This window comes from Megalops cyprinoides, chromosome 23 (assembly GCF_013368585.1).
Source record: "Megalops cyprinoides isolate fMegCyp1 chromosome 23, fMegCyp1.pri, whole genome shotgun sequence".
Lineage (NCBI taxonomy): Eukaryota > Metazoa > Chordata > Actinopteri > Elopiformes > Megalopidae > Megalops > Megalops cyprinoides.
Genome location: NC_050605.1, coordinates 8,174,276 through 8,194,003, shown reverse-complemented (window position 1 = coordinate 8,194,003; position 19,728 = coordinate 8,174,276). Strand labels below are relative to the sequence as shown.

The window sequence follows — 19,728 nt, the reverse complement described above, 5'->3', positions numbered from 1 at the left end:
CCAAACAAATGCAATATTACATGGAAGGGACACATTTGCTGTAAGTACCGGACGTGTAGAAAATGTTGGTGCTCACGCGGCTTGCATATCACAGAGTGAAGGATAGACACAAGACAGTCAAAACAGCGTAAACATAAATCAGCAAAAAAACAAAATATCAAAATAAAAGTCCTTTACAATAAATCCTTTCCAGTCGGGCCATGTGGTTATCACACAATTGCAGAATTGGTTGTTGATTTTTATTTTACATATTTATTTCAATAACATACTTAACATGAATGACACAGTGCGAGTGTTAAGACTTCCTATTAGATTTACAAAGATCTAGCCCACAAGGATATACAGTTATGTGCGGCTAACGACATCCCCTCACCCCAAGAATAAACCTGTAACAATTTAACTTCCACTCACTGCTGCTGGCTACCATGGAAATTCCATCCACATGTGATACAGGTGGGTAATGCTGACATGTATTGCCCTTCTAAGTCACTGACTCTTCAGTCTGAAGTGCAGTCATTAGTTCTGTAGTTGGTGCCATGCGGTCACCCAGGGAACTGGCACTGCAGAAGCTGCAGGGCTATGCGCTGTACATTGTCACTTTGTATTGAACTGTTGGCACATTGAGCAACAGTAAGTAAGCAATTAATCATTAATCAGCGTCATTAGCCCTGGGAAGGATTTCGCTGGTCACATTGTTCATTAAGTGCAACTACATAAAGCCTAAGTGAACATGGCATAATATAACATTGTGCATGATACATGACACGGTTTATCAGGTTATAACATGTTATATAGAAATAAATGTCACATCCAGCCATCTGTGTCATATAACATGAACATTCATATTGTGAATGCTAAATGCAGCTCTTGTGCCATGCTTAGGCTTAGTGTGATTGTACTCCACGTACAATGTATACAGTTTTCCTTTTAAAACACCATAGGAAAATGAAAATCATTCTCAGATCAAATAAAATTGGATCATTCTATGCATCAGAAGCAACCATTCATTTTCTCAAAAAAGGCTTCACAGCACAGTGCAAGATCCCTGTAGATGTCCAAGGTTTCAAAAGCGCAGTGATGTTAGGTTTGTTGTTCGATAAGTACATATAAGTACATGGCATCTTGTTACAAATGGAGACAGAGCATTTCACTTTCAGCATATCATTATCATCATCCATCACTCAATATTTGGTCTCGGACAATTATTTCTTTGACTGAAACTTAAGATACTATGGTCTTCTTGTCTCATATCATTTCTGCATTTAGTACTATACATCATACATTTTAAAAAATATGCAAAAGAAAAACACAAATAAAAGATTACCTCTACAAGAGACTTCTGAAATCCTGTTCACTCTTAAAAAGTATCATTCCAATTCCAAAAACAGAACTCAACCCAAGATTCCAGAAGACATGTTGGCATAACTTGGGTTTTTCCACCCTGTACCCTTTTATTATGTTGGACTTTAAGAAAAAGGCACCATAATCACCTAACTCAATTTGAGGGCTGGGGACCACATGCTGTCAGTAAAGGTCAGTCCTGACACAATCAGAGCCAGCACGTCCATGCAGATTCACAGCTTCAGGAAAATATGTATTTCTGAGATTAGAGCGCAATGAGAAGAAGAGAGGAAGAGAAGAGAAGAAGATGAGAAACATCTTTACCAAACCAACTTCCTGTTTGCCATCTTGCTGCAGAACACCTCATTTGACCTTACCAAATCAAAGAGGCAGACAAAGACAAATAGTACAGCTTGAGTTTGTGTGTCATGCAGGTTTTAACGGCCTGAAATCTTATCTCTTTTTTAAACAGCCATCACATGGCCACAGCCTCTCCCCCTGAGATTGGGCAAGGTCACTCCAAGGGCACTAATGTAGGTGGCAAGGAGAGTTGAGCTTGCTCAGGTTTCACTCCCTCACCCCGAGTAATCATGACCAGTTAAAGCCAATTATCGCAGCTTGTGGTACAAAAGGAAGGCGTGGGGAATTTTTAGCCCATTCTTATTAGTTTTCTGTTGCACCCCTGTTCCTGACAACATTATACCCAGACTGCTACCTGCTGATCACACAAAATGCCTCCAAAGTAGGGCTTTATCGATTCTATTCCAGATTAATTTGTGAGCAGCAAACGGCCGGGTAAAGTGATAAGACAGAAGCTGGGGGAGATGAGACTTTGTAATCCGTTCCTGCAGCAAGCTCTTTTTTGTGACACTGCAGCTCTCGCAATATTGCCATGTTGCCATGGAATCATCAATCTCAGTCTTAGGAACATTCCCGGGCTTTTCTCTCAACACTACGTGTGAACTGTAAAAATCCTATTACGGTTTTATCCTCAAATATTAACATTGACATCACAAAACAGAGACTCCAGTGTATAGCTTATTCCAATAATGGTAATGGTATTTCTTCGACGTACTATTGTTTTATCGTTTGCTGTATATAAGGTCCCGTACGGTATTTTATGTTATGAGTTAAAATGAGATTTACAGTACGCTGAAAAACAACATGTCTTCCTCAAGGGACTTGCTTTGTTTTCGGTTTATTTGTTGCCAACATCCATATTTTATGACAGAGCCGGTGGGAGGTAATCCACTGACAATGACTGGTGAATGAACTCTACTTTTGATAGTGATGCAACCTGATAACTATTGAGAATGGCCACTCTTTCTGTTCAGTTTTTATTGTGAACAATCAAAGCACCTCAGGGTGTCCACTTAGAGACAGACCAATCTAATCTACCAGAGGGAGAACTTTGTTACAGCAAAAAAGAGTGTTAAACAGTCAGATAGGTTACCATGGCTTACAGCTTACATGATTTGATTTTGTAGTTGGCTGAAAGAACTGATCAATGTTTCCTTCACGTTCTGACATGTCAAACAGTTATCGGCAACGTAGGCTCATCGGGTCTTATCTCCTTCATTTTCAGTACCCTCCCTGTATACAAGAGGAATTGCCTATGAATAACTAATATCCCAGAATACACCTGGCTATCATATGACCTCATTAGGCATCAGCAGACAGGACCATAACTGTGCTGGGCAGTGGGGACAGAGGAGGGGCAGCAAAGTGAGCAAAGATGCTTACTGTGGTGATTCTCAAAAACAATGCTCTCGGACATCATTGTCATTTCTACATGGGAGACCATATTCTAGACTCAAAAGCTATACCAGGGTTGAAGCGTTCTCCTCTACTGCACAACAGAAAATAGAAGGAAAACCTCTATACTCTTTAGACCTCATAGCAGACTGCAATCGCAGGGCAGTCACAGAGCCATTAGCGCAATACATACCTTATTAAGTACTTTGTAATATGTATAACCTGTTACCCTAAACTGTATGCTGTCTGATTTTCAATTGTTTTCACAGCGCTCATTTGGACCCTCGCAGGTCTCCACCGAGCACTTCTTAACCCGTTTGACCTAGTCAGTATTGAGACTGCACTTCAAAGCATTGGACCATATTCAGCCTATGCACATCTCAATATGGAGCCAAAGTGTTGTCATTTCTTCAGGGTAATAAGTGGGAAACATCAAAACTGAAATGGGGCTCTGCTGAGTCACGTGAAGGGACACTATTCAACAGAACAGGGAGAGCGCAGAGTGAGAGAGTGCCACACCCCTTCATCCTGAGAGCCATGACCACGCCTTAACTCAGCACCATGTCCACCACGCCATCCACAGCCAGCAGCGCCGAGACAGGCTACCATACCCAAACCCTTTGAAATAATCCCTATGTGTTAGCGCCGTGCTTTAGCGGAATGGTAATGATTGTACGTTCTCGAGATGTACGTTTCTGCCAGTAATTTCCACAGTCTCTCCTTCATATGGCTTTGTTGGACAACAGTAATCAAGTCCCTGCCTCTGAGTTCTGGTTGACTAAGAGGCCAACCCCCACATGTTTGGGCTGACTGAGAGACAATCACCAGCTCAGCTCCTGCATTTTTAGTATCTTGGGATAATCACCGTGGACACTACTTACATATTTATGAGCAGTTTCTATTTCTACTTTGTCTATATATATATATATTTACATCCATGTATTTTATTTAGAGCACTAGCTATCCCAGTCTGCGGTTCCACTCCTCTGGTAATTTGATCAATATAAGACAGCAGCACTCATAATCTACTTCGCTCAAATGTCACTTTCAGTACAAACCAGATAAGTATTTGTATGACGTTGTTTGACAAATTTATATGTACAGACGTAACCTCCTTTAGTAGGTGCTTTGTTCATCCGCTGCAGTACTTATACAAAACCCTTTCCCAACCCATAATCTGTCACATCTGACAGATCATTTGGGATTTTTTTGTTTGTTTTTGCTTTTTTTCCCCTGTTTGTGTGTGTCTGTGTGCATTATCCTTGAAGCCATGCATGGATGTACTTATACAGAAATAATCATTTTATTTATGTATTTATCTAGGTTATCATTAAACCAGAGATGTTTATCTTCAAAGGAGCAGTTCCTTGGCCGGCTTGCATTTCCTAATTTGTTGTAGAAAAGAAGTAGAACAAACGGCCATTCTGTCTGAGCGATTCAAGGTCAGGAAAAAAAAAAAAAACAAGAAAAAACCAGAGTATCTCAGTTCGGACTGGAGGTGTTTTACAGACGAGAACAGCTACCCAGTGCCCCCTGGTGGGACTTCTGAAAAATGCACACCATTAGAAGAGGACGTCATTTTGGGGCCTCCCCCCGCTACTCCAGGTAGATGTCTTCTGTGGGACAGGCATACTCCAGGTGCTCCTGGTAATATTCCTGAAATGCTCGTCTGAAAAAGAAAGGGTAAATGAGGGATTCTGGCCTGTACAGCTGTTTTTCCTGAAAAGAAACAAATTAATAAAACCCCTGTATTGGACGTAAATATTAAGTATTAATAAACTAGGCCAGTGAAAGCTGTTTATTTGTGTGCTTGGTTTGTTCCTCTTCATTTTCAAATCCTTATTTACCATCTTCTGTTACACAACTCCAGTTACACATGTGTCCCTTTAAATGATAATTGTAAGGTAAATTACTGACAGCCCCAGGTCTCTCTGAACAGTGGCAGGGTTTTTTTTTTTTTTTGGGGGGGGTGGGGGGGTAATCCGGCTGCAACATGGGCGGCAACATGGCCACAGTGCCACCCACCCCACAGCATCATCATTCAGAGATTTAGTGTCTCATTCATAAAACCAAAGTGGGGGGGCATGTTTGCCATTGGCTGACAAACGGCACACAGCAAAACATGGCAGATTGCCTTCAGAGCCTCTAATCCGGACAGAGACACAATTAAACAAGGGGCTCAGAGAGGATGCTGCAGAGACAGATACCCTCGGTAGGCTGGGGCGATTATCTGCATCCTGAAAGGTTAAAAGGTTAGTCTAATCCTTGTCTATGAGGTCTCGCACCCTGTGACTGATAAAACGCATGAGCATCTAAAGACCTAGTGCAGCTGTGCAGAATCATTTGCATACACCACACTGTAGCTGGGTATCTTTCTGCACTTCATGCCACCATTCCAGCCAGTTCAGCGCCTATGCATTCCCCTAATGGTGCTGCCGCTAATGGAGTGAAAGAGCGACAGGATTGCTCTGTGCTATTAATGCTAAAACTCATTAGGTCTCTCCCACTGACTGGTTATAACGGAATCATCTTGATCACTGTAGAAAATGAGACACTGGCGCTTTGAATAATTTAAATCCAATATGCTCAAGTCTGAAATTAATCAAGCGAGAATCAGGGTTGGTGTCGTTATGGGTCTCGCCCATTTGAATCTGAATGTCCTGGAGAAGAGAGGGAGCACCAACAATGTGACAAGGTAAGCTTACCCCACACACTCCGCCACGTGCCGCATGGACTCCTGGGATACGAACACGTGGCAGGCAAACCGGTTCAGCATGGGATGCTTGGTGATAAACCCGAAGTAGCTGGAACCAAGACACCAGGAAAAGTGTGGCATTAAATATAATGCTAACAGACTGTGTGTTTGAGAAGTCCTCAGTTTTTAGAGTTGTTTTTTTTTTCATGAGATAATGGTGGTGTTCTAGGACAGATTTAATCTAGGGACCGAAGAAAGCTGTTCACATAAGCCAGGAACATTTGTAATACATAAATAATAAAGATGGATTTTTGCATTCTGTGCAGTGATCCCACATTCATTTCATTTTACTGGCATGAAACATGCTTCTCACGCATTTTGTAAGCATTTGCCTATGCTTAAATCCTTTACAAACATTCTAATCTACAGTACACAGCAAAAGCAAGTAACCACTATCAGAGAAAACGACTATTTCCACCTTGTGGTGAGGATTTGTCCAAAACTTCACAGGATTAAACAGCAAATAACAAACAAAGAGCTCCAAATACTATGATGTGTTCTGTACTATTTTATTCTGAGAACCATATAATTCTGAAATAATCATAACATGAAATTAAAGCAACAACGACAGCAATAATGCCAGTATGTTTCAAGATCAAACTCAAATAATAAATAATGTTTTGAAATGGTCACTGCAAGGAGGCTCCTGTAATGTACAGCCTTATTGTTCTGTGTGATGGACATTACCAGTTGTTCTTGGGGTGGCAGCCGCAGAAGGAGATGTTCTTCATCTGGAAGAAGTGGCTACACCTGTCAAACTGAACAAAGAGAGAAACTCTTAACACACCGGAGCGGGCCCCAAGGTTACCCTCCAATTTTCTCAAAAAAAAAAAAAAAAAAAAAACTCAGCCTCAGCCCTCCGCCAAGAAAAGGACGGGGCCAGAGCTTGGAACAAAAGTACCAGACGGTGAGGTCACTGTCAGCTAATCAAAAGGTGCACGGAATAAAGGAGCCATGAATCAGGCTGGCGGTCCACTCCGTTTGTCATTACTTATAAATGACAGTCAAGGACACGACACAGAGGGTGTCCCCAGCAGCTGCAAAGATGCCCCGCTGCTCAAGATCAAAGTCCGCCCACGAGGCACGACCCCACCGCCCCACCTGCTCGTGGGCCCTGCCTCCCCCTCACCTCGTCCACGGCCCCGTAATCGTCGTCCAGGCTCATGACCAGCTTGACGCCCTGCAGAGTGATCTCCAGGTCGCAGAGCGCCGGGGGCCGCAGGTGGACCGTCTGCTTCCGAGCGATCGCAATCTGAGATGGATTGGATAAATGTCACCCTGTTACGATTTCCAGAACGCCCATCTAACGATATTGTGGTCAGGCTGACACATCATATCAAAGTATCGTGGGTCGCTCTGAATTTCTGTGAAGTTAATGTAATATGTGTCATGTGAGCAGGGGATAACATGATCGGGGCCATCTGTGGAGCACATAAATCATGCAATCTGACGCGTCATGACAGTGATGAAGAAGACTGGTTAAATTCACAGCCCTGAGGATATGTGCTGCCCAGCGGGCTGCCTGTCCACCTTTGCATGGGGTAGGACGTGTTTATGGCCAGATGGACAGACAAACGATGGATGGGTCATTCTGAGTGCGTCCAATCGGGACATGCATGGCCATACCTTCTGCATGGCGGCACACAGGATCCCGTTTCCCTGGTGATAGGGCACCTCCACCGAGCCGAGGAACTGCACGCTGAAGCTCTCCATCCAAGCCGGGTTCCTCTTTGTCCCTGCAGGATCATCATCATCCTCATTTCAACACGGTACATATAGTAGTATAGTATAGAACCAAGGTCAAGGACATCTTCATTTTACCACATTTCAACAGTAGGCACTATTTATTCCATAATCCACAATCTACAATAATCTACAGCCATGAATACAGCCATCCTCACTTCTACTGACAGCTTTTGAAATTCATGCAGTTATTGATTATGTCATGGACTCTTGTTATAAATATACGCATTAATAGAAGATCAATCATCTTCTTCTTACTAAACATATACACTAATATCATCCCTAATACCATTTATAAGACAAAGCCGATATTTCATTGATGCCCAGATTCTGGCTAACCCTGAAAGACCACATAAAGGCTGGTTGGCTCCTACTCACCACAGCAGTTGTGACAGTGAATGGACAGGTGTGGCCATCTTACCCGCGAGCTCCTTGACTTGCCCCACGACTTCATGGGCGTAGTAGGCGGGGAAGATGCCCCTCTCTCCCGTGCGCATGTTGTAGCCTCGGTACCAGTAGTCGTCCTCCTCCTCCTCCACGAACAGGGGGTCGTCCACATCCAGCTCCAGCTCGTCAGCATGCCGCGGGATGAACCTGAAATTGACCAGTGGTTCGACACACGCTCAAGCAAGCACCTCTGTAATCAAGCCAATCGCAACATTTTAACTGCATTTCTCACATAGAAACAAACAATTAGGACTAAGGGCGTGTTTGAGCCTGCTACACTGTGAAGGGTGCTGTGATGCAGTGATCAGGGATCATTATTTGTAATCACAAAGTTGACAGCAAGTTGTTCATTGATTGACAGGCAGGTCATCCATAGAGAACGCAAGATCCACCTCGACAGTCACTCTTCTGTATCATTGTTTCCCAATAAGACACATGGTACCGAGCCTCAGCCACAGACCTGTCTCCCACAAGCACTTGCTTGTAAAAACAGACCAACAAAACACAGGACTTCCATACACAATGTTTTCTTTCCCAACTTCCAACTGATGTGGGCAAACACTTTTTTGGCCAAACCACAGCATGACCACCAGCAGATAATTCCAAATGCCTTTGTTCACCAGCTAATTATTTAGGGAATCAGTTCTTTGTGCTTTGTTTTCGAGAGTTGCGGGGAAATCGGAGGGGGGATCGGAGGGGGGATTGGGGCGTATGGCGTAATTGCAGATGGCATGTGGAGCGCCCTGTAAAACAATAGGGCAGACAGACGTGCGCCAGCTCGTTACAGGGCCTCCAGCTGGTCTGCTTCCTCAGAGAGCAGGTAACCCGCAGCTGGAGGAAGCCCCTCCCTCCACCCCCCTCTCCTCATCCCGACAACAGACAGAGCTGATAAAACCCTCGCCTGGAGGAGCAACTGAGTCTCCGGCTAACGAGATCTCTTATTACAGTGCACGCCCACCGGGAGGCGTGTGGGTGAGGGAGGGGTGGGCGACCGGCATTAATTATGTGCCGATAACGGGGGGGCAGGTGGTGAGTTTCTATCATCTCACCAGCAGTCCCTACCCTGTCTGCACCGGAAAACCACACTGTCGCCGTAACACCTGCTGCCTCGGTGTCTCCGTGGCAACGCTCTGCATCACCAGACCCACATCGGAATACTGCAATTAAAACGGTGGCCCCGGAGGGTAAAACACAACCAAATCCTTCCAGTATACTGACATACAAACAAAGCACAAGAGGGATGAATATAAATGTAGCTTTTACTGAGTTTACAATTATGCCTGAATTATTCAGATCTGTAAAAAGGTAAATTAAGGATGGCTTAACATCCAGTTCTAATGAACTGTGTCCCTCAAAATTACAGTTTTCCAGTTTGGTCAGCACATCACCCACCTATCTAATTAAATACATCAAGCCAATCACAGTGGGAAAGGACATTCTGCTGCCACTGGCTCCAGCCCTAGAGATGCCCCGAAGATGTCGTGGATTTCACAGATTTCAAGGGACGGCCAAGCTCAACATTTTGGACATGCAGCTCACCCAGGACATCAGAGGTACACCTCTACCCCATCCACCCTACCCCACCCAGCCAAAAACTCCGGCATGTCCAACATGAGTCCCTGCATATTCCACCATGGTGGTTAAAGAGAGAGAGAAGCGCTGACACCACAACCTGTCCCCAGGCAGGCACAGCACATGCTCCCTGAGCCAGTTATAATTAGTGGCTAAAACATGGGCATTCACTAATTGGCTTTAAAATACATGTCTTGCACAGTCAGGGAAATGCTGTATGAAACCCCTCACTCGCCCGAGTCTTCATTCTGTTCAATTAGCATAACAGCTCCAATTCAGAACATGTCTGCCTCCAGCCTTTGGGCCAGGGTTACTCCCTTGCCTTGTTATTCTGCTAGACGGTGCAAAGCCACTGTAAGGCTCAGTAGAGCTCCCTTTGGTTCCTTGTGTAGGCCCCTGAGGTGATTTTGACTGCGTGCTTCTTCTCTGTCACTGAAATCCTCGTCCTCATCGCTGACGCCCGCCCAGAGGAGTGCGACTGAGCGTGCTCAGTGCTGAGGCTGCGGAACCTGTGAGCTCCTGAGCTCATGCATTGTTCATGCGCTACCCGGTCGCCGCGCCTGTCCCGCAGTCACTTCAAGACTGAAATTATGCCACACCCATCTCAGCCACTAGGGACCACCATGCTCTTCAAGGAGACTTTTCAAATGGATATTTTGAAGGGGTTCCCAAAACGGGATGCAAAAACTCAAAAGATATGACAAAAAGGACAAACCGAGTGATGGCATATTTACATTTGTTAAGACAGTGTTAGTACCTCAAGCCTTTTTGACCACCAAAGTGGAGTGCATAATTCTGTAATATATGCCAATGATGCCATCACATTGGTCAAAGTAGTATGGGGATTATGAATACATTTGTGATCGCAAAATTGCAATGTGTAAGTGAGAGCGTGTCTTCTGTTCTTCCTGGAATGTGCATATATCTCTCCAGCTTGAAAGTCCATTCCAGTGAATGAATGTTGACATACAGACAGAATTCCGATGCCTGCAATGTGATTGGCTCTGCTCTCCTGTCTCCCCACTCCTCTCTCTTGGCTTGTTCTGCTTGTTCATCACTTCGGAAGCAAGCACAGCGCAGATCAATTGCTTTTCATATTGCTGATAGTTTAAACAAATAATTACATTACCGCATCACCAATATACAATGATTAGCAGACCTGCACAGCATTTACTGTAAACTGATGCTTGTGAGCAAGCAAATTGTTCTCCACACTGACTCCATAAATAATGTCCACTGATGATTTTTAGTTTCAGTCATAATGTCCACTGATGATTTTTAGTTTCAGTCATCTGGCTCTTGAGAGTTCTTGTCTTTCTGACAGAGGTTTAGTGGTAGGTGTGGGGTGAGGCTTAAACGCTGGGGGTGACTAAACTAACATCTTCTCATCTTTCAAATTCAGCCCGCTGCCTCTTTCTGAACCGACCATCTTCGTTCCTTCAGTCAGAGTAATGCATGTCTGTTTAGGGGTTATGTTAGCCTGTGAGATGGCTTTGGGAATACTTGCATACTGCCAGGAGCATCTTTGTACAAGATGAGCAAAGACAATCTGTCTACAGTGTTTCATATAGTGAAAGTGATGTATGGCTGATATAGTCCTAACCACAGGGCATTTCTGTAGACACGTCCATGAACTTAACAGAATCTGAGCAAAGAAATCCACATGGCAAAACAATACCCATGTTTAATTTTAACCAATAACTCTGTAACCAATAACCTCTCAACCTACAGTGCAATCTGATTTTTGCGTGCAAATTGTTTTGTTCAATCCATGCCACAGGTTTGAATACTGGCCTGCATTTCGGGTTCCTGGTTGAGAATGTAAAGCCCACACAAAGCTGAGACAGGCGTGGCTAAAGTGATTGGGCTAGCTTCAAAGAGCAGCACAGTTCCGTGGCGAAGCGCGACGAGGAATATCCTAATGCATTTGCTTGAAGGCACCGCAGCCCGTTAATTAACTGCCATGCCATCGCAAAACCATTCCCTTGCCAGTCCGCAATTAAAACCATTCTTAATGCAAATAGGGCAGAGTGAGTAACCACTCAGCCATACCAATGCATATACCCCTGTAAAGCCATGAAAATTAATTCAAACTGTCTTCAGTAGCAAAGACATTTTTGCTATTGTGGAGGCCCTTATCCCAGATAATTTCTACTTTTCTATTACATTCCTTTTAAAAAACACAACATCAGGTATTTTTCACAAATCATTGCCCTCTCTAAATGGGTAACTGTGTAATTGGTTATCCATGAAGGAGGCATTATACATTTGTACATGTTGCACATTTCCATTACAAATTCAGGGAAACGTTAATTAAAGTGGTATGTAAAGTGGTAGTTGAAGACAACGTGTAAATGACACAAAATGAATGCAAACCAAAAAAAGGTAAAAGTATGCAAATGATGCTGCTCAGCACTTAGCATTTCTTACTTTGTGCATGAAAAAATAGCCCCGGGTCAGTTTCATAATTACCTGCCATTATTGCTGACTGCCTTCCACTTAATATTCAAGACGTTTTATTTTCAAATGCTTTGTGTTTTGTGGGAAGCTCTGTTTAACATACGCCTGTCTCAGCCTTGTCTCACACTAATCTCTCCTGTCAAACCGTTCGGCCGCTGTCGCCAGGCCCTGTTAATGTGGACTCTGTCTCACAGGATGGACCCTCAGAGTGAAATCACCGCATTAATTGCATTGCGAAAAAGGTCCCATTCAGAAAAGAAATATACCATAATATACTGAGAAGTACGTTGTTCAGCCCTAGAATATATTGCAAATACAATTAAAATTTACAATACAAATCAGAAATATATTGCTATATACCAAAACAGTAATAACCTACGTATTTTAAATATAATGACTGAGATAAAAATATGCTTTCTACATATAATTTTTGTATAGGGTAATAGATGAATGGCAGAAACATTCTAAGGCGTGACCTGTGGAAAAGCTCACCTGAACACGGCTCTATGTGTCTGTTCTCTCTCCTCACCGTTGATCGTGCAGGAGAAGAGGCCAAACGACTCTGTGCCTGTTCAACAAACAAAACTGCTGTTACACCCCACAGAGGCGGACGCAGGACCACATCAGCACACAGTAAATGTGAAGTAAAACAGGTTCATAAATGCTCCTAGCATTACGCTACAAGTAAAACACACCATTATAAAGCCACCTGGGTTTGCTCTGTGTGCGTGTTTGGTTGTGTTTTGTGAGACATTCTGATGTTTGCCTTGAAAGTGCCACGCAGTCAGCAGGTTCCATTATACCCTTTCCATTTGATTCATTGTATGACACTTACTTTCAGGTTAAGAAATAGGACATTAAAATCACATGTAAAATGATATTTAATTGCCCAAACTACTTCTTCAGGTAAAAATTTTTAGAGAGTCCTATGAGCTTTTAAAGTAGCTTCCAATAACAAAACCTCGCATTTGGTGACAATACATTGCAAATCTTGACCATGCTATTGGCAGCTTTGCAACTGAAAGGGCAAAATGTTCACACAAAAATGTTATTAGCATGATGGTTTAGAAAATGGATTTGCTTGCCACTGCTTAATTGGGTCAATGGTTTGATTTAATCTGACAAAAAATCAAAGAGCTTGCCTTTTTTCATATTAGGCTTTTTTGTAGCTTGTGGAGAACTGAAACCATTCCCTAAGCATGAATAATATCACTCACATGGCTGCATTCAACTCAAAGTTAATGAACGTCCTGCATACTAAATATGCATTTCTTTCAATAGTTGCTCCTGCAATTTAAATCCTTCCTGCCCTCTGTGATAAAAGCACGTACGTTATGCATAATAAATCATGTAAAATCTTTGAAGCGGATCTCAATTAAGCAGGCTATTCGTAGGTGTAGTCTCACAGTTAAATCACAGCGGAAGCCTGATCATGATTTCCATTGTAAAAAGATGCTATCTCAGCATCCACGCAGCGCTGTGCCAAACACGTCACGGACATTATTTTCACAGCCCCCGCTACGTAATTTAATGTCAAAGTATAATTGAATTTTAATCCATTATTTGAAGAAGAACATGATGAAAAGTTCCCTCCAGATTTAGATTGAACAGCATCTTCTCTGAGCATGTATTTTGCCCCTATTCATATTATATAAATGAGCCCACAAGTCAAAGTGACATGCAATTTAAAAACAGTGGATTTCTGCCAGATAAGGACAGCTTTATCTCTGGAAAGGAGCAACATAAGGAGACGCCTTAAAACGTGTTTAAAATGGCCACCAGGGTGGTTGTAATTGCAATTCAAAACATGACCTGATCAAAGCGTTGACAAATTCTAATAGGATGTAATGGATTATGTTGCATTATCTGGTGAGGACAGAGGGGAAAAAAGGAGGCCATTCCTAAAGGTGAGGCGCATTCCGTCTGGATTTGCACTTACTGGAGGAGCGGGAGGTGCTGTTGACGAAGACGTTGAGGAACTTCTTGGAGAACTGGGCGTCGGCCTCTGGGGAGGAGTCCTCCGAGGAGCTGAGGAGCTCGTCCTCCGGCCGCGCCCCGCCCCGCCCAAACTCGTCGTCCAGCTCCAGGGGCGCATCGTCGCAGAGCGTGGAGATCTCGCTCTCCTCGCTCAGCACGGACGTGCAGCGCTTCAGGCTGACCAGCTCCAGCGTGGTGTTCTCGTCCACCACCAGTGTGTACTTGACCGAGTCGTAGGCCAGCGACTCGTCCAGCTGCCGGGCCCTCAGGGCGTCAGTGGCCGGCAGCTCCCCCACGCTCTCGTCCACGGGCGGGCAGCTGTCCAGGTAGTCCTCACCGAAGCGGTAGAGGGAGTCCTCCTCGTTCTCAGTGGAGTAGGTCAGGCTGAAGCAGCGGTTGGTCTGGGCAGTGGGGATGTCCAGGGTGAGGCTGTTCTTAAGCTCCGTGATACGGTCCATCGCGCTGGCGTCCCTCTTTTCTTGATGACCGTCGTCTTTGTCGCTCGCCACGCTCTCGCTGAGACTTGGGGACTCGAGCCCCTTGGTTTCCATGGTCAGGTCATTGTTGGGCTCCACCTCGTCCAGCCTCAGGTTTTTGGAGTCTTTGATGTGGGCTTGATCCGAGTCTTGCACGTGCGGCTCTTGGCTCGCTGTCCTGCTGTTGTACTGATCCATGAAGACAGGGGCAATTGTGTCGTTGGTGGGGTTGCTTAGGTACAGACATAGACTCGGTCTCTGGCTGATCTCAACAGAATCTCCTTCACACTCAGAACTCATCTTCCTGTCTTTGGCTGCAGACGTCTCTTTGCAATCAGCCCCTGTTCTTACACCAGGGTCTTTACTGGTTTCCTCAAAGCTCTCTGCCTGGGGGACATCCTGTGATGTGTAATCCTTTGGCTGGCTGTCTTCATTAAAAGTGTCCGTCTCCAGGTCTGAGGATGGAGAGATGGTGTCGGCAATGGAGGCGGTCCGTTTGAAGCACTCCTCTGGGCAGCTGATGGGGTAGGAGCCCTCAGAGATCATCTTGTTGACAAGATTGCTGAGCAGCCAGGGAGAGTCTGAGTTCTCACTCAAATCGTCTTCTGACTCGGACTCTGAGTCATCCTCACTGTCGTCCACAGCGGGCATGAGCTTCGGGCCTACGGGCAGGTAGAAGGACCTCTTGAAGCTCTCCAGGCTGTGGTCCGGCTCGATCTTCAGAACCAGCGACCTGGAGAGCCCGTCTTCGCAGAGTTCAGCTGGTGGAAGCGTTTCATCAGGGTCGGCGGCATGTTCGTGTTCGTATGCCATGTCATCGACACTCTGCAGACTTGCCAGCGCCTGTCCGTCATCAAGGGGCTCTGCCTGGACCTCTGGCTCTGACAGGGCCGTCGGCGAGGCATCATCTTTGACAGGTTCGGGCTGGCCGAGGAGCAGGGAGGCCTTGACGGCGACTATGCCACTGTCCTGCTCCAGCTCCAGCTCCGCCTCCTGGTCAGAGGTCGGGGAGCTGGCCTCCTCGATGGAGTTGGTGAGGTGTGAGGAACGGCCGCTGCTACTGTCGTCGCTGGTGAGGTCCAGCTCCGTCTCCGATATGGACGAGATCATGTGGCTGACCAGCGGGCCTCCGCAGGCGAAGGCGGCCTCCAGCTCCCCCTCGATGTCTGAGTCTGACCCCGGGGAACTGAGGTCATCGCTGTTGATGTCAGACTCCGTGTATCGCTTGCAGCCTTTCATGTCGGCGATGCCCGGGTCGGAGGACGGCGAGTTTGTGTCGTTAGAGGCAGCGGACGGGCGGCCCTGGGCTCCCAAATGACTGTCACCACGGGCACCGTCTGCTTCAGATCGGCTGGAGGACGACGCGTAACTGGAGAAAGAGGCAGCCTCACAAGGCTCGATCGGGGGGAACTCAACGTAGGACAACGCCTCAGCGTCTCCGTCACTTTCTTTGCACATGATGTCAAACACCTTGTCAAACTCTTCGTCCGACAGAGGGGTGGCAGCATCCCCTCCCACCGGCGCCGTGGAGAGACAATTGCTGGTGCCGTCGAAGGTGACGTCGTTCTCCAGCTCGGGGTCGGCGACGGACTCGGTGGTGACCGTGTACGTGTCGTTAGCCTGTCTGGACTTGCATCGCTTGGCGGAGTCGCTGTGCAGGTCACGGTCGACTTCAGTGTCCGAGCACTGTGACGCTTCCTCTGAAGCTGGGACAACCGCTCCTGGGCCAGCGGAATCGGCGCTGGGCTCTGCCCCGCCTTCTGAGCCATCGGACGTTTTATGCTGACCGAAAGACCCTGTGGAGGAAAGAGGCAGATTAGGAGACGCACAGCAATCACTGAATGAGGATTAGAGTGGAGATGATGGTGAAAAGAGTATGGTCATGCCGTGGTCTTCCATGGTAGGGCTGGACAGCTTTTTACCGTATTCTGGGTTTTCCCGTCTGTTGCCCTCAAAGTCGTACAGAAGGGGCTTGAGAGGCGACTGTGTGTGACCAATGTCCCCAGGCTGTGTCAGGGGAGTACCTTTGCTTTGGGGCGCTGGAGCAGCCGCACACTGGCCGTTTGCGTGGTCACCGTCTTCAAGGCAAGAATGGGGCGGGGACGAGCGTCCTAGAATAAAACACAGAATAAAAAGAAAATAAAAACAATGATTCAATCATCCCGGTATCACCCAGTCCTTGTCAACAGACTCAAAAATGTCTCAAAAAACTTTGGGCTCCCAAGGTAATATATTTTCATGGATATGATTTGCTCAGGAATAGCTTGAATTTTCTTTTCATTTCGTCCGGTCATTTTCTCCACACGGCAATATACAAAACTAAATCACTGCATTTCAAATAGGTATGGTGAAATGCATGTGGTGGAGGTATGCATCAGTCTTGAATCCTCTGAGAGTCATGTTTAAAGAGAAGATAAAGTGAAAAGACACACAAACAATTCTCTTTGAGTCGCATGCTAGATTTTTTTGATAGGTATACCAGTTGTCTGTAATAAAACACAAGCATGAGAGCTTGCATTATTTTATACTTGATAAATTGAGAAATGCCAGAAACAAAAACTACAAGGAGCAATGCTGCCATTTTTGAATCCTTAAGTGCTGGACACCTAAGCTGTGTGGTAGAAGTACAGGGCAATCAATGAGAAGAGCTTAGTGTTCATTTCCAGTGCTTACCGTGAGAGGCAGGGTTGCGCAGAGAATCCTGCCAACTGGCTTTCCGTGGGGAGAAACTGTTGTTGTTATTCAGCGAATCCTGGCGGGGGAGAGAGAGGCGTCAGTGTCAATCATAGTCCCCGCTGATAAGCGCTGTCTGACATTTCCTGTTTATGAGCTAGGGATTAATTAATAGCCGCAATGAATATATTAACAGCTTCTGTTCTGAGCGTAGGTATACCGACGGGATGTCCTGCAGGATGTGTGGGGGAGAGGGGGAGAGTGAGGGGTCAAGTGTGGTCACCTGGGAGACTGCGGCGGTGAGGTTGAGGGTGGTGGGCCGGCTCTTGTGCAGCGTGCCCAATGTGGGAGATGGCGGCGGGGAGGCTGACGGGGAGGGAGGGGTGTCGGGGTCCTCCTCCTCGTTGTCGTCCTCCTCGTCGTCATCGATCATCTCGAACTCCTGGAAGTCGTCCTGGAAGGAGCAGACTGGGTGGTGGACATCGTTTTTCTCCAGGATGAGACAGTCCTTCAGATGGAGATGGAAAGAGGGAGAGAGAGAGAGAAATTTAGCCAGTCTTCAGTTCTCAAGCAGGTTCAGTGACCCCACAACAGTAGAGCCATTTCAGAATGCCACCTGTTCCCTGCTAACTGTGTCTCCTGTCCCGGCTCTCACAGGCGCTGATCAAGCCAAGCGGATTAATGCAAATTTGTTATAACAATCCCCATACCTCAGTGTGAGTGTCTGGAAGGAGATTACCTGGATTACCCCCTTATTAAGATCATGAGTTAATGCATACCCTACAACAGACAGTCTTAACACCTATTGAGATGCACAGAATTCACACAGTCGCAGTGGAAAATTAAACAGCAGACCATCCTTGAATCATTTTACTGCCTCACTGATCTGTTATGTCTTTATTTTCAATGTGAAAGACCGGGTTGTAAGAATGCATTAAGAACATGTATCTAGGAGACTGAACATCGTGCCTTTGAACAAGCACATTCCCACCATCAAAGCGCCATAGAGGTATCGGTAGCTGTCTTCCATATACTGGCTCCACTGACATACATAGAATTGGCTATAACATGCCCTATGGCAGGTCTTCACTGTGTTGGACATTGTAAGCTCTTCCTGTAAAGCTACTCAGTGACCCATTTGATTGGATTAGTCTGTGTATCTGGATTCAGGCGGCAAATGTCACAAGACTTCTTGGTTACTTCACAACCTCGAGGATCCTGAACTTTTTCTCATCTTCTCCTGACAGAGGAGGTCATTAAACTACACTGGACAGAAGCTATTCACAATATGTAGAGAAAACAATCTTAAACCAAAGAAACTCTACAGATATTCCCCTACGCTCCAGATATTTTATATAGTTAAATCAAAAACCCACACACCATAGCTAAGTATTCAGAAACTCCAAGGCCTCTGATCAATGTAACAGCACTCTGTTTTGCTGAGTAACAAAATCCAAAGCAAATGTTACCTGTTTTAGATGTAACAACAACAAAATTGATGTCATTAAAATTAAATTATGTAAAATATGGTGTACAAATAAAAAGTATATGTTACACTGGCTGAAGAGCAATACAATTAGACTAAACAGGAAAAGGAAAGACGATGGATGTAAATTAAAAAAGGTTTAAGACACATAGAGAGTATCTTGTAGGCCGAAAATGTAGGCAGAAATGTCTTAATGATACCAAGGATTAAAATAACCTAGGCTTTGCTTGTAAATGGAGCCTGTACAGAACTATCTCAAGGTCTGTTTTCATTGTAGAAGATAGTAGTGGATCTTCTGCAGTAAAAGCATAGCTTTGAAACCATGACCTTGTTCCCGCAGAGGGAGAGCTTATGGGTGGATCAAGAAGAAGCATCCAGGCCTTCCATACAGATCTGAGGACTGCTTTGCTGTTAGCATCATCTGAATCTATGTGGGCAGTTCAATACTGAGCAAATTAGCCCCTCACTAGTACTATGAGAGTAACCACACATGAAGGAGACTGTGGAGAAGTGCCATATTATCATATGGGGAAAATTTCCGGAGGCTCTCCAGTGAACCTTCAGTCACAGAGGGCCATCTGGTAACACAGCCCAAACCATCAACACGTGATGTTTTTTCACAGGTTCAGTGAAACGTCAATATGTGACATTTCGAGTTATGTCACGTGTCAATATTAGACACTAACATAAAAAGTGTGATAGGAACACACAATCAGTGATTTTATGCAACAAGGCTATTCATTGTTCCACTGTACCCCTCCATATAATCCATCTGATATTTCATATCAGGACTGATGTGCGTATATATCAGATATTTAGTTATACAGTAATACTGTTTACTGATACAGTATAATATGTTGTAATAATTACACACAACACACTCACAAAAGCCAGGCATTGACACCTGGAAAAACAACACATAATGACATATGGTTTTTGATACAAGGTTACAGAGAAACAAGTGTAATACATTCAAATTCAGACTGTTCCACACAACACCATCCATAAATAGCAACACAGTATGTCTATCTTTCACTTCAACT

At 45.1% G+C, this 19,728-nt stretch overlaps 1 protein-coding gene across 2 annotated transcripts in view; it reads right to left on the bottom strand.

Moving 5' to 3' along the window:
- Nucleotides 1–1,425: 1,425 nt before the first annotated feature.
- The window catches only part of LOC118770533 (C-Jun-amino-terminal kinase-interacting protein 2-like), a 47,823-nt gene continuing 29,520 nt past the window's right edge, over nt 1,426–19,728 (bottom strand). Inside the window, exons 3-13 of one of the 2 annotated variants that reach the window (XM_036518262.1) lie at nt 17,483–17,707; nt 17,200–17,278; nt 16,449–16,637; nt 14,013–16,322; nt 12,566–12,641; nt 8,016–8,188; nt 7,478–7,587; nt 6,981–7,103; nt 6,539–6,609; nt 5,802–5,900; nt 1,426–4,765 (exon numbers count right to left, since the gene is read on the bottom strand). In XM_036518262.1, coding sequence (XP_036374155.1) covers nt 4,693–4,765; nt 5,802–5,900; nt 6,539–6,609; nt 6,981–7,103; nt 7,478–7,587; nt 8,016–8,188; nt 12,566–12,641; nt 14,013–16,322; nt 16,449–16,637; nt 17,200–17,278; nt 17,483–17,707 — 3,528 coding nt within the window. In that variant the 3' untranslated portion in view covers nt 1,426–4,692. The remainder of the gene's footprint in view (nt 4,766–5,801; nt 5,901–6,538; nt 6,610–6,980; nt 7,104–7,477; nt 7,588–8,015; nt 8,189–12,565; nt 12,642–14,012; nt 16,323–16,448; nt 16,638–17,199; nt 17,279–17,482; nt 17,708–19,728) is intronic. The other variant, XM_036518263.1, reaches the window with a different exon arrangement.